General features: G+C 40.1%; 1 protein-coding gene across 2 annotated transcripts in view; it reads left to right on the forward strand.

The window, feature by feature from the left end:
• The window catches only part of LOC120525098 (voltage-gated potassium channel subunit beta-3-like), a 242011-nt gene that overhangs the window by 199703 nt on the left and 27497 nt on the right, over positions 1 to 14811 (forward strand). For both annotated transcript variants that reach the window (XM_039747100.1, XM_039747101.1), the window contains exons 7-11: positions 920 to 963; positions 1228 to 1314; positions 8954 to 9039; positions 12490 to 12610; positions 12800 to 12894. In XM_039747100.1, the coding sequence (XP_039603034.1) occupies positions 920 to 963; positions 1228 to 1314; positions 8954 to 9039; positions 12490 to 12610; positions 12800 to 12894 (433 nt within the window). The remainder of the gene's footprint in view (positions 1 to 919; positions 964 to 1227; positions 1315 to 8953; positions 9040 to 12489; positions 12611 to 12799; positions 12895 to 14811) is intronic.

Raw genomic sequence — 14811 nt, forward strand, 5'->3', positions numbered from 1 at the left:
TGGGGCCTCAAACTCCAAACAGCTTCACTTTATTCAGTTTCTTAATTTGAAGCATGATCTCTTTGCTAATTAAACTCATTATTTAATTCCATGGTGCTCATTCTTCCATGGCAGACATTTCCAAAACTGTTGATTTTTTTTTAAGAGCGCTGTCAAGATGTTTTGTGGACCTGAGCAGATCAACATTACTGAGGCCTTCACCTTTCTTTTTATGCAGTTATTGTGTGATGGATGCAGATTGTTGTTTATGTGTTGGTTCATTTTGTGTCTTAATATTGTTTGGTTGCTAATTAAGTAAAAAAGAAATAATTAAGGGGCCTGAGTCTTAAGTTGTGCATCAATTATAATTAAGACTAAGAGTTAATTAGCATAAAATCTGGTCACTAATTAAGAAAAGGGTTAGAATGAAAACCTGCAGCCACAGTAGCTCTCCAGGACTGGAGTTGGAGACCCCGGTCTATAGTAAAGAACCTTTATGCAAAGCACCTTACAATAGACTTTGCACAGTAAGATATTACAGTATATAATATTAATATGTATGCTTGAGAAATGTATATGGTGGTCTTAGTTTACAATATTTAACTAGTAGGGTAAAGTTTATTTTATATGACACCTTTACTCCACAAACATCATCATAAAAAAGGCATGTTTAGAAAATGGGTTGACAGCTACCATCCTTTAAAGTAAACTCCAACAAATAGTTATTTCTATAGCTACTGCATATACAACATATTAAAAAATCTAATAATATTAATGCTTTTGCTGTAACCTGTCCTTAACAGAATTTGCATGCCCTAGATGCATGAATGTGCTCTTTGTGTGCAAGTTTTCTTTTTTATCTGTAATATGTATGTATTCATTGTATTGGTGGATAAGATGGTGGGTGCTGCACATAAAACATCTGCTTCTTGTGTTCTAGGGCTGAAACAGAGAGGGGTCTGTCCAGGAAGCACATAATTGAAGGTAGGCCAGAGTGTTACCTCAGTGGCAGGAACCTCTAAAGGTTCTTCTATCCAGGAATTGCTTGTTGAAAGAGCGGGGCATGTTAGATGGGCTCCACATCAGTTAGGCTACACAGTTGAAGGCCCTTCTAGGAAATCCTAATTGTCATCTGGCCACAGATTATGTAAAGTGTTTGTCTGGGCTTTAAGGTACTCTGCAGGATGCCATTGGGTAGTCTCTCAAAGTCTGTTATCTGCAACCTGATGTGGTTACTTTTCTACACAGGTCTGAAGGGGTCACTGGAGAGACTTCAGCTGGAATATGTGGACCTTGTATTTGCTAACCGTACAGATGTCAACAGCCCCATGGAAGGTAAGGGCCATGATTAGCTGAGTGTTCACCAAAGTTTGCATGCTTTACTTATTGCTTCATTGCAGCTCACAAAGAACTGGTCCCTGCTCATTTGTTCAATGATAAACGCCTAGCAGAAAAATAAAAAAAATGTTTAGAATAATTTTTAATTGAGCCGAACAAGTCAGTCACTCTATACCGGGGCAATCAGTCAAGTCTGGGAGGGCCATAATGGCTGCTGACATTTATTCCAAATATGTCCATGTCAAATACTTTTGATATTTGAACTTCTGGTTTATTTAGGTGGTTCTAGGAAGTAATAAAAAGAAAGTGCAAATTTTTGTTTTATTATTAAATTTAAGAAAGATGTCTGTGGTAACTTTTATTGGAAGGAGGCTTTTTGGTTTCCATGTTTTACTTAATTTGTCTGATGAATTTTCAGTTTATAATTATTTATTTTTTAACCATTAGGCAAGTATGAATAAGATGCAAATAGCAAAGCTGAGTGAGATATAAGGAGTGAATGAAGGATTTGAACCTTTTCAGGTTAAGCAAATGAAGGTTAAAAGATGACATGCAGAAGTGTTTAAATTATGAAAGGAATTAGTCCAGTGGATTGAGACTGTTATTTTAAAATGAGTTCATCAAGAACACGGGGACAGTTGGAAACTTGTTATATGTAGACTTTTCACAAAGGTTAGAAAGATTATTTTCACACAAAGAACCATAGACACGTGGAATAAATGTCTAAGTAGTGTGGTGGAGAGATGGACTTTCAGGGCCTTCAAATCTCAATTTGATGTTACTGTGGACAGTCTAGATGAATAGGATGGACGCGTTTGTTGGACTATATGGCCTGTTCTCATAACAGTTGTTCTGATGTATATACAATCTGTATACTCTACACCTAGCAAACTTGGAGCTTTTTGTTACCTGAGTGTGTTTGTTGTAAATTAGCTTTTAAGTAAAATATTTAGAAAAATCTAAGGTTGGGAAAAGTTCTAAGCCAGTGGTTCTTAAAGTATAATATACAGAACACTTGTGAACAGCAAGGTGAAAGTCATTATATCACATAAAGTGATATTTTAATTGCTCAGAACTGGTCATCCATTCTGGATGTCTTTCTATTACAATAAAATAATCTTGGAACGAGACGTGACTTTTTGAAGAGACTTTTTGGAAGGAAGTTCCGCGTGACTTTTGCCATTAAATTCTTTCAAGTCACGCCCTACTTACAACTATTTTCAAACAAGACCACGGTCATTAGGTGCATTCCGGTACTTAATCTGGACAGACACCAATCCATTAAAGGGCTTACTTACACTCACCTAAAGGATTATTAGGAACACCTGTTCAATTTCTCATTAATGCAACTATCTAATCAACCAATCACATGGCAGTTGCTTCAATGCATTTAGGGGTGTGGTCCTGGTCAAGACAATCTCCTGAACTCCAAGCTGAATGTCAGAATGGGAAAGAAAGGTGATTTAAGCAATTTTGAGAGTGGCATGGTTGTTGGTGCCAGACGGGCCGGTCTGAGTATTTCACAATCTGCTCAGTTACTGGGATTTTCACGCACAACCATTTCTAGGGTTTACAAAGAATGGTGTGAAAAGGGAAAAACATCCAGTATGCGGCAGTCCTGTGGGTGAAAATGCCTTGTTGATGCTAGAGGTCAGAGGAGAATGGGCCGACTGATTCAAGCTGATAGAAGAGCAACTTTGACTGAAATAACCACTCGTTACAACCGAGGTATGCAGCAAAGCATTTGTGAAGCCACAACACGCACAACCTTGAGGCGGATGGGCTACAACAGCAGAAGACCCCACCGGGTACCACTCATCTCCACTACAAATAGGAAAAAGAGGCTACAATTTGCACGAGCTCACCAAAATTGGACAGTTGAAGACTGGAAAAATGTTGCCTGGTCTTATGAGTCTCGATTTCTGTTGAGACATTCAAATGGTAGACTCAGAATTTGGCATAAACAGAATGAGAACATGGATCCATCATGCCTTGTTACCACTGTGCAGGCTGGTGGTGGTGGTGTAATGGTGTGGGGGATGTTTTCTTGGCACACTTTAGGCCCCTTAGTGCCAATTGGGCATCATTTAAATGCCACGGGCTACCTGAGCATTGTTTCTGACCATGTCCATCCCTTCATGACCACCATGTACCCATCCTCTGATGGCTACTTCCAGCAGGATAATGCACCATGTCACAAAGCTCGAATCATTTCAAATTGGTTTCTTGAACATGACAATGAGTTCACTGTACTAAAATGGCCCCCACAGTCACCAGATCTCAACCCAATAGAGCATCTTTGGGATGTGGTGGAACGGGAGCTTCGTGCCCTGGATGTGCATCCCACAAATCTCCATCAACTGCAAGATGCTATCCTATCAATATGGGCCAACATTTCTAAAGAATGCTTTCAGCACCTTGTTGAAGCAATGCCACGTAGAATTAAGGCAGTTCTGAAGGCAAAAGGGGGTCAAACACCGTATTAGTATGGTGTTCCTAATAATCCATTAGGTGAGTGTATATATACACACACACACACTTACGAAGATCCAGGTTAGAATCACCCATTATGGCAGCGAGTAGCATTAAAGTCAAACGAATTAACGTGAAAATTGTCAATCAGTTACACAGCAAATTGTTTAAATGCATGTCAATAGACTATGCAGGAGCAGTTGGTGATGATTGTGCAAAAGATGAAAACATAAATTTACAATATCCCATAGAATATCTACAAATGTTAACACTATCTGGTCTTCCACCGGACAAATTACTGTTGAAAGAAGGATGTAGCGTAATGTTATTGCGTAATTTATGTATGAGTGATGGACTATGCAATGGAACAAGATTAGTTGTATTATGAATTGGTTGAACAATTCTAATATGTAAAATCTGGACAGGTGACAAGAAAGGTAATGTAGTACATATTCTGTGAATAACATTAGACACAAAAGGAGATCTTGATATGCCATTTGTATTAAAACGTTTACAGTTTCCTGTGAGAATAGCTTTTGCTATGACAATTAACAAATCACAGGGACAAACATTTGAAAAAGTCGGTTTATTTATTAGAGAGAAAGAAACGATTTTTACTCACGAGCAGTTATATGTTGCATTGTCACGATTTAAATCCAAACATGGACTCAAAATTCAATGCAATTTTGAAGAAAAGTTCATTCCAAATATTGTTTTAACTGAAGTTTTAAAGTAAAAGTGAAAATAATGCATACGTTACAATTCTCATGAAAATAGCAATCTCTTTAAATTGTATATCTGGTTAACCAAACCCGGGGGGTTGGCAAGCAGAGCCCCAAATCACACAATATAAAACACTCCATATGGCTACCATTTGCTCATGTTAAACCTTTATACCGTGAGTGTCATTTCGTTAAAGTGTATTATTCATCATGAGCTCAAACAATTACTTGTAGTGTTTAATTTCTACTTATATTTTGCTGTTTATGTAACTTTAGCATATTTTTAATTGTACGGCTCTAAAGATCCATAAACAAATGTATCATTTTACTTCTGCTAACTGATTTTGTTTTAGTCCACTTTGTCACAGTGGCATCAATTTCACTCTTAACCCACTCTCAGTCCACTCACCTACTGTTCTTCTAGTATTGATTTATTACAGTAATTAGAGTTGTGGTTAAGGTCATTATCATATGTAACTTTAGAAGTTCATGTAACTTAATCATGTCCTCAAAGCTGATGGATTATTATTGATCACTGAAAACACGGAACATTGAAAAACAAGAACTGTGAAAATTCAAACACATATCCAATGCGGTGTATAAGTTGTAGGTGCCAAATAGAGGATGAGTGTTCCCTACCCAGTTGGGAGGCCATAGGGGAGGATCTAGATCAGTGATGGCGAACCATTTTGAAACCAAGTGCCCAAACTGCAATCCAAAACCCACTTATTTATCGCAAAGTGCCAACATGGTAATTTAACCTGAATACCACCTAAAACTGAACACCAGCATAACCAAGGAGCTGGTGGTGGATTTTAGGAGGCCCAGGCCCCTCATGGACCCCGTGATCATCAGAGGTGAGTGTGTGCAGAGGGTACAGACCTATAAATACCTGGGAGTGCAGCTGGATGATAAATTGGACTGAACTGCCAATACTGATGCTCTGTCTGTCTATCTACTGAGCTTTTAGTTTAGAAAAGCCACTCATACATTAACATCTTTTGTCTTAAAAGAAAAACATAATAGCGGAGCTTTCAATGATACAAACAACTTTTTGTTGAAAGGTAAAAGTTTGCATTCGGTATGCTTTTGAACAATTAATGTGTTTTTTGCTGTTGTATGCATGCTGATAATTTGTCTAACCTTGGCTCATACTTTGTAAGCTTGAGAGCAACACATGCAGCACTCAGGTCATCTGTTAGTCTGTTTCTGGTGTCAGATTTGATTTAATTCAAAGCTGAAAACAGCTGCGCACAAGCATAAGATGTTCCAAACAAAGTAAGGAAAGCAATCTCAAGTGCTTTCATTGACTTAAGATTATTTGGCAGAGAATTCCACACTTTAAGGATTTCATTTTCATAACTAACTGTGCTGTCCTTTGTCATCCCTTCGATCCTCTCAAGTGTTTCACGCAGGTCTTCCCTATTAAGCTCCGCCCCAAAGCTTCCATTATATATTACGGGGTCGTGGATCAGGTGTGGCGATTAGCAACTCCCGGCAATAATTACAGATGCGGACGACTCCTCACCTGTGCGCTTAAGCGAGGACTGCCCGCATCACAAAGCTCCGGAAACCGCTCCGGCCACTCTACCATAACCCCCTTTAAGCCGCGAGTGCAGCAATTATCTGTTAAAACTGCCTTTTCAATTTTGAGCTGTGGACCCGCTATACCACATCCCCTCTAACCCCACCACAGGAATCACAGACTCAAAAGGCTGCAGTCCGTGCCGCACCCTCAAGCAGCATGTGTGCCGCCCGCCTTACCCCAGACAGGAGAGGAAGGGCGCGCTCCCATTGGGCTGCTGGGCAGAGGCGGTGATGTGAGAAAAGTCCTCCGGCGCGCGTGAAAAGGGGGAGCGGTGAGGAGAGCGGCCCGGCCCCGCATTCCTCTGGCTTTATAGTAACGAACTCTGTGCTCGGGCGACGGCGCGCATGCCCACTGAGAGGGCTCTGAGTGCCCCCTTTGGCACGCGTGCCATAGGTTCGCCACCACTGATCTAGATGGACAGGCGTCCCAGCCAGGAAAGGTACCTACTGTCTCTGTCCTGCCATGTAGTTCCCCAGTACGCCAGATGCCAGCATCCTTTGGGTAGAGCTCTCACGTGTACACCTCACAGGGCACCTTGGGAACTGTAGCCCTGATGGACAGCCCTGTTGGAGAACGTGGGTGCCACCGGAGGGAGCTGTTGGAGTGAGGTCTTGCACAGAGTTCCACCTGACCCAGAAGTGCTTTTAGGGTGCAATCATGTGACCCCAGAAGTACTCCCAGGTTTAGCATAAAAGCAGCCATTCGATCTCATCCAAGCAAGTTAGAGTCGGGAGGTAGAGGACAAGACTTGCCTGGAGGAGAAGAGAGGTGAATTATTATTGGAGTCATGCTTGTGAGTACATTTTTGTACCTGAAAAAGGCATTTTGTGTAATAAAATTCACTTTATTTGAACCCTTGACTGTGTACATGCCCTTGTGTCTGGAATCGTGGATGCCCCCTTTTGATCAGACAGTGAAAATGCAAGTGAAGCAATTTGTGAATCACACTGACATTGCCATTCTTCTCATTCCAGCACCAGTGTAGGAGTAATGCATTGGAAGATTTTTATAAAGTGATACAAAATAGGAGGATTGTGCGTTGTTTTTGTTTTGGCAGTGAAAATGCTATATCTTCAAAGGGTATTAAAGTTTGTGAAAAAGCTAGAAGAGACCATTTAGAGCAGATAGTTTAATCAAGCCTGCTGCAAAAGTAATTCCAAATATCATAAAAGGAAAAGCCGTCAAAATACAGTTAATAAGATACCGTTGCGTGAAGCAGCATCATGGCTAAAATGTGGAAAGTGAGTGCTTTTGATCTGCTGGTGGATGATGCTAACATTCAGACATTTGTCTGGTAAGAATATTTAAATGCTGTACCTTATGACCTTCATTTATATAAATCACTGCCAATGAACACAACTGCAGAAGACATTGTCAGGCTGAAATAAATTACACGTTGAATGGCAAAGTGGGCTGGTTGCAGTGTTTTGATGTTAGTACTGATGGCACTAATCAATAACAAGTGACATTTGAAGCTTGACGGTTATATTTATGGTGAAACAACTTGCACTTAAAAAAACCTCAAAAAATGCCTTTAAACAGTTCTCAATGAAGCAGTATAAACTGAACACATTTCTATGGCTTTATTTGAGGAGACGAGAGGAGAACACAGTTGTTTGACAGCATAGACTAGATGGAAGATTTCTTCACACAAATTTTATTTTTTGACAGGCAATTGTCTATGGGAAGGTTTTTCTTAGGGGCAAAGAAGAAGAGCTTAAATCACAAAGATGAAAATGAGAACGGGCAACACCAGAGGAATTTCCCAAAATCTTCTGAAGTTTAGATAAGAATTCTAGTGAAGTGCTTCCTTTGGAAACAATGATGGCATTTAATGTTCTATTTTCTTTTAATTTGTCATCCTTTTACATTTAAACAATGCATCCTAATGTTTCTAAGATCCAGCAAGGTTGCTCACTTTTAGGTTTCTGAGGTCTGGAATGACCACAATATTAGATGTTGTGACACCAGGAGGGGGGCACTGTCGCTCCTCCAGACCCGTAGACAGCATGTCCAGACACCAGGTAAAAGTATTAGAAATAATTTTAATTTCTCAATAATGTGCACAAAAAACCTCCACCTCCACAATACTCAATAATAAACAGTAATAATAATACAACAATAATAACAATTTCTCCTCTCCACCTAGCAGCTCTGTTGCACTCCCTCCCAACTCTGGCTCAGCTTGCTGGGTTTCCCATAGTCCTTTAAATAGTCCTTGACCAGGAAGTGCTTCTGTCCATCAGTCCATGTGATTCCATAGCACTTCCGAGTCAAATGAAAACTTATTTTTCTTCAGCCCGGAAGTACTTCAGTTCTTCCGTCCCCATGACTTGGGAATACTTCCAGGCTATAAGGAAAATAGAAATCCCTGTGCCTCCCTACAGCGGCCCCTGGTGGCCCCAACGTTATCCAGCAGGGCTGTGAAGCCGAACTCCATTGTCCATGATGCCCTGCGGGAATTCAGGGCACCTCCATGTTGCAGGGAGGACTCCATCTGGTGGTGTGGACATATTGGCCAGGATAAGCTGCCGGCCTTCTCTCACAATGTGTAGTAGTAGTTGTAGTGGTACTGCATATATAAAATGCATAACGCCGTTCTCATAAATAGTAAACATAAGTCAGCTTACCTGTTGTGTCAATGCTCACATTACCTGAAGCTGTAGAGGTTTAGGATCAAACTCTCATTCTCAGTTTATTTTGCCTATTGAGTGTATGTTTTCTGTGCCACTGTTTCCACGTGATTAACTCCAACCCAACTCCTTAGCCATTTTGTACCATAGAAGGAAATAAATGACAGGTCCTAATTACAGGCATTAGATGTGTAATGTACTTTCTGTTGTGTTTCATGCAGAGGTTGTGCGTGCCATGACTTTTGTCATTAACCAGGGTATGGCCATGTACTGGGGGACATCTCGCTGGAGTGCAATGGAGATTATGGTGAGTGTGGACCCTACTTTTCAAATCTGAATCGCTAAGACATATGATAAGGCCCTAAACGTTTTGCTACCTATAACTTCGGCGTGAAATTTGTTCCAGTTACCAGCAGACTGGTGAATTTATTGAATAAGGCAGGTTTACACTCACAGGAATTTGTGTTTTAGTAATTTATTACCTTTCATAATTATCACAATGAAAAACCAAGGAAGGAGCCGCAATGACATTTCATGTCTGCGGTTTGGTCGCATGTCTTTCCAAGATTTTGCTGGCATTTATTTTCAACAACATCCATTCGTCCACTTGCTTTAATCCAGTTTAGGGTTAAGGAGACCAAAGCCTATCCAGTCTATAGACATTCTTACAATACAGGTGGTCTTCCTCATCAGCTAATTCAAGCATCTGATGTTAATCTCCCAGCAGAGCACCATAAAGAGCAGTATGAGAGCCTTTAGGGACTGGTAGAACATTCCTGGCTTTAGGGACTGGTAGAACATTCCTAGCTGCTGTGTTACGCATTAAAAGACCTGAGACTCCTTGAATAGAAAAGCTCTGCCCCTTTTGTACAGCAGATCTCTGTCGCTCACCAGTTTCAATCTTTTGTTCAGACAGACCTTTGTATTTATAGGCCCTCATAATAGATACTGTATCTGCTTTGAAAAAAAAAAGTTACAAAGTTAAAATGTTTTTTTCATAAACCATTATGCCAAATTATCTTGTTATGAACACTGCCATGTTGTTGATGGTTGCCATCATATCACCGACTTTGCCTTCACAAAATCACATCATCATTCCACTTCTATAAAAGACTGTGTTGATCACTTCTCTATATCATTGAGTAAAAAAAGAAAACATACTTTACAAAAGCAATGTTTTTGTGAAGGGCTTCTGAATTAATGTTGCAAACTCTCTTTTCATGCCTTTAATGAAATTCCTCTTGCCCTTTGATTTTGATGAACAATCTTCCTGGTTTTGACCTTGGCTTACTTACAGTACTGTATTTCACCTTACATTTAATTGCCCTTAGAAGAAATTTCACTAAACACATACCAAGATAAAGATTAAATTCTCCTGTAAATCATTGCACATGTCCACCTCTTCTCTTAGGATGGCAACTGATTTCATGCACTTCATGACATACCAGAAGTCCACCACCACAGATGCTCCGTAAAGCAGTGGAAAATAGTTTCAAATGAAAATAAAACACCCAAAAGCCAACAAAGCATATCTTTTGAGGCCAGGCCTTCCTGGAGATGTCATTAGTCTCTGGTTACAGCATATAGTACTTCCTCCTCCTCCTTCTCCATGCTTATCTGGAGATGTCATCAGTCTTTAGTTACAGTTGTCCCAGTTTAAATAAAAGGTTTATTTGCATAAATACCTTACAAAAAGACTTCAAAAGTGACACAAACACAAGTACTCTTCTCCTTTCTCCTTTTCCCTCTCCTTCCACTCCTCCAGGCGAGCCTTGTCCCTCTTCCACCCGACTCCAAATGACCTGGAGGAGATCAAGCAGCTTCTTTTATGTTGGACCTGGGAAGTATTCCCGATGCCACAGCACTGAATGGCAGAAGCTCCTCCAAGTCACACGGAAGCCCCACAAAACAGGGAGTTCTTCTCTCTGCAGTGCCCTCTGGTGGTACCCAAGGACCCTGACAGGGTTGTCCCTCAGGATTACGAATCCCAAGGATTGCTGGCAGGGATCCATACTGGAGCCATGCCAGAGGAGCCTTGTCATCTATTGCACTGGTGAAAGAACTGCTGTTGACAGACATCCTCCCCCAGTCCATCCATTAATTCATTTTCTTTTTTTTTTCTTTTTCATTTACTGTAATGGCAGTACCTATGGACACAGCGGCTTACATTACAGATGCTTTCATTTTTGTTTTGCGCAGTATGTTGGTTTAGTATGTTTGCTTACAGTTGAGGAAATTGCTGCTATAGCAGCCAAGAAGGGGTTTCTCTTCACCATGGAAATGATTCTGCGATCATCCACCACTGTTGTCTTCCGTGGACGTCCAGGTCTTTTTGCGTTGCTGAGTTCAGCAGTGCTTGCTTTCTTTCTCAGGATGTACCAAACTGTAGATTTTGCCACTCGTAATATTGGAGCAATTTCTCGTGATGGGTTTTTTCTGTTTTCGCAGATTAAGGATGACTTCTTTAACCTGCATGGAGAGCTCCTTTGACCACATGTTGTCTGTTCACAGCAAAATCTTCCACATGCAAGCACCACACCTCAAATCAACTCCAGGCCTTTTATCTGCTTAATTGATAATGGCATAACTACAGACTTGCCCACACCTGCCCATGAAATAGCCTTTGAGTCAATTGTCCAATTACTTTTGAGCCCCTGAAATGAAGGAATCGTTTAAAAAAATGCTTTAGTTGCCTCACATTTTTATGCAATCTTTTTGTTCAACCCACTGAATTAAAGCTGAAAGTCTGCACTTCAACTGCATCTGAGTGGTTTCATTTAAAATTCATTGTGGTAATGTACAGAACCAAAATTAGAAAAAAGTTGTCTCTGTGCAAATATTTATGGACCTAACTGTGCCTCCATATATTGTGTCCTTCTATTATGGCTTACTATCCAGGCCAAGAATCATCCTGCATTCCAGTTGGGGTGCCAGTCCATCCCTTAGGGCCCTTACACAGTATATAGCACCTTCTCCTCCTCCTCCTCCTCCTCCTCCTCCAGGCTTATCTGGTGATGCCATCAGTCTCAAGTCACAGAACATGACACCTCCTTCTCCTCCTTCTTCCTCTTTGAGAGGAAGAATACTCTGAGGATCATTGTGGGAAAGAAGAGAGCCAGGAAATGACTTTTAAGGCAAGAAATGAGGGCAGACAGAGAAGAGGGTCTAAGCCGAGAAGGCAAATCGAATTAAGTAAACATGAATCAAAAGTGCAAGACAAATATCATAGTTCAAAGTCAAAAACAGGTGGTGACAAAAATTCAACAAAAACCCTACCACAAGGGCCTAGTTGAAAACAAAACTGTCACTATGAAGTTCAAAAGACTGCAGTATCCACCGAGGAATACAGATAAGTGTTTAGGTCCCCCTATTTATACATCAGATCCCATGATGCCATTGCCATGATGAACACCATCATGTGAAAACTTCAGAATGGCATAGCGTTAAACAAAAAATAGAACAGTAGCAAGGATCAGTTTTTTATTTTCTAAATGAATCATGAAACTAACTTAGGAAAAAATGTATGCATAGACACCAACCATATTGCAATTTGTTTCTTAATGTGTGCATGAGTAGGTGTTAAGCGCCATTGCAATGAGGTGCTCACTGAGCCTACAGTGAACTCTGAGTCTCCGACCTTCTCTTGTGTAGTCCACTTCTATAGACACTCCAGCATGCCACCATAATTTTGTCCCTGTTAACTTTTTTAAAGTTACAAAACATCAATTAATTGTGTTTTGTCTTTATCTGCCTGTAGGAGGCGTACTCTGTTGCCCGCCAGTTCAACCTGATCCCCCCAGTATGTGAGCAGGCTGAATACCATTTCTTCCAGAGGGACAAAGTGGAAGTCCAGCTTCCAGAGCTCTATCATAAGATTGGTGAGTCCCTCTCCTGCTACAACCTTCCTTCGGTATGCTAGGGTCAAAGGTCAATCCGCTTTTTTATCAAGTGGCTTTAGTACTGTTAATAATCAATTTCAATGTGTCAGCTGAGCTTCTCATTTGCCGTGTGTCTGTAAGGTAACTGCATAACTCAGTGACTCCTGTTGTCATCTTGTTATTTGCCAGGGGTGGGAGCTATGACATGGTCACCCCTTGCCTGTGGATTGATCACCGGGAAATACAATGATGGCATTCCAGACACCTCTAGAGCTGCCATGAAGGTAAGAAGGCCCAGCTTTTCTTGTCAGACTGCCTGCGGGAAATGTATTTTATGCTACTTTTGTAGTTTATCTCTCCCTCAGACCACCTCCATCTTACATTTTTTTTATTTGCCTTTATTCTTGAAAGTTTCTCTCATCATCTTCTTCTTCCTCTCAACTTAGTCCCACTGCTACAGTAAGTGGGGTTAAAGTGCAAGAACAATCTTCTCCATACAGCTCAGTCCTGCATCTCTTGCCACCTCAAACCCTTTTCCTTTAATTTTTCTTTTACTTTATCTATCCACCTGTCCTTTTTCTTCTGTTGTGCCATTTCCATCACTGTTTTACCCAAATATTCATTGTCTCTCCTCATCACATGCCATTACCAAGTCAACCTACTTTCCTGTACTTTCTTATGCAATGAGAATTGAAGCAAAATGTTACCTTTTATTTGCTAACTGAATAGATTACAAGTTTTGAGGCTCTTCTCCATTACACCTTGTCTCAGTTTTGCTTTACTTCTCATTGTGTCCATAAATGGCTAAATCAGCACATCACTCTACTACCACTACTACTTTATTTTCTTTGATATATTTTACGCTTTTGTTTTACCTCTAATTGTCTCATTTCTTATTTTGTCCTTTAATGTAACTCCACACATCCATCTCAACATTCTCATGTCTGTCACATCCAGCTTCTTCTACTGCTTTCCCGTTTATTGGCCATACCTTAGCTCAATACATTCTTGGTGGTCTCACCATGGTCTTAAAAACTTCACCTTTAACCTTTGCCTTAATTCTTTGATCAAGCAATACTTCCATCAATCTTCAGTCCTCTATCTTCCAAAGCCCTTCCCCATTCTTCCAGCTTCCTCTCCACTTCCTTCCTTCTTTCTGGTGTTACATAACACAATGTCTTTAGCAAAAAAAGGGTCCAGGGGATTGGTCTTTAATACCACAAGTCAACACTACCAGAACCAGATCAAAGAGGTGAGGACTTATAGAAGATCCCAGGTGTAGACCTACTCTAACTGTTCCCCCAACACTGCTTTTAACCTGAGTCTTCACTCCCTCATACATCTCCTGGACAATTCTAACATACTTCTCTAGTACTTATTTCCTTCTCATTCACCTCCAGACCACTTGGTGTGGCACTCTATTAGTTTTTAAAACCATCATTTATCCAAGTATGCAGAGTTATACTGTGGGCAGTCGCCCCATGTCATAATGCATGAATGCCTCCAAATGATTGCCTTTTTTTTAAGTTATCAAAATTTCTAATTCATGTGTGTGACTTTCTAGATTTTTCTTTAGTTTCCTCCATAAATATTGTGTAAAAAATACTTAATGGATTATTTCTTAAATGATCTTCCCCTTAGACTCCACTAGGTGTCTCCAGTACAGGATTCACCATTTAAATAAAATAATCCTACTAAATCAATCTTATGGGTAGCTTTACATTTTTAAGACCTGGATGTGGTGGTCCTAACCTGATTGTCTCTACTCAAGGTTAAGGAGGTTTTAGTGTGGCATTTTACTTCTCTTTTTAATAATTTCTGTACATTCTTTGGATGTAGCAGCATAAAACTCGTAATTAATAGAAATGTCTGCTTTCCTGGAGTCCAGCTTACATTTCTAATTAATTTTCATTTTGCACTTGTCTTCATTACACTGCGTTTTCCTAGTGTTTGGCCAGCTGTGGAGGACATCCAGGTCTTTTTGAATTTCTTTTGTTCTGCCCTCAATATTAGATAGATAGATAGATAGATAGATAGATAGATAGATAGATAGATAGATAGATAGATAGATAGATAGATAGATAGATAGATAGAAAGATAGATAGATAGATAGATAGATAATACAAGTAAACACAAAATGCATTTTTTAAATGATGGTTTTTATTATTTAGGGAGAAAAAAAATCCAAACCTACATGGCCC

This window comes from Polypterus senegalus, chromosome 3 (assembly GCF_016835505.1).
Source record: "Polypterus senegalus isolate Bchr_013 chromosome 3, ASM1683550v1, whole genome shotgun sequence".
Classification (NCBI taxonomy): Eukaryota; Metazoa; Chordata; class Cladistia; order Polypteriformes; family Polypteridae; genus Polypterus; species Polypterus senegalus.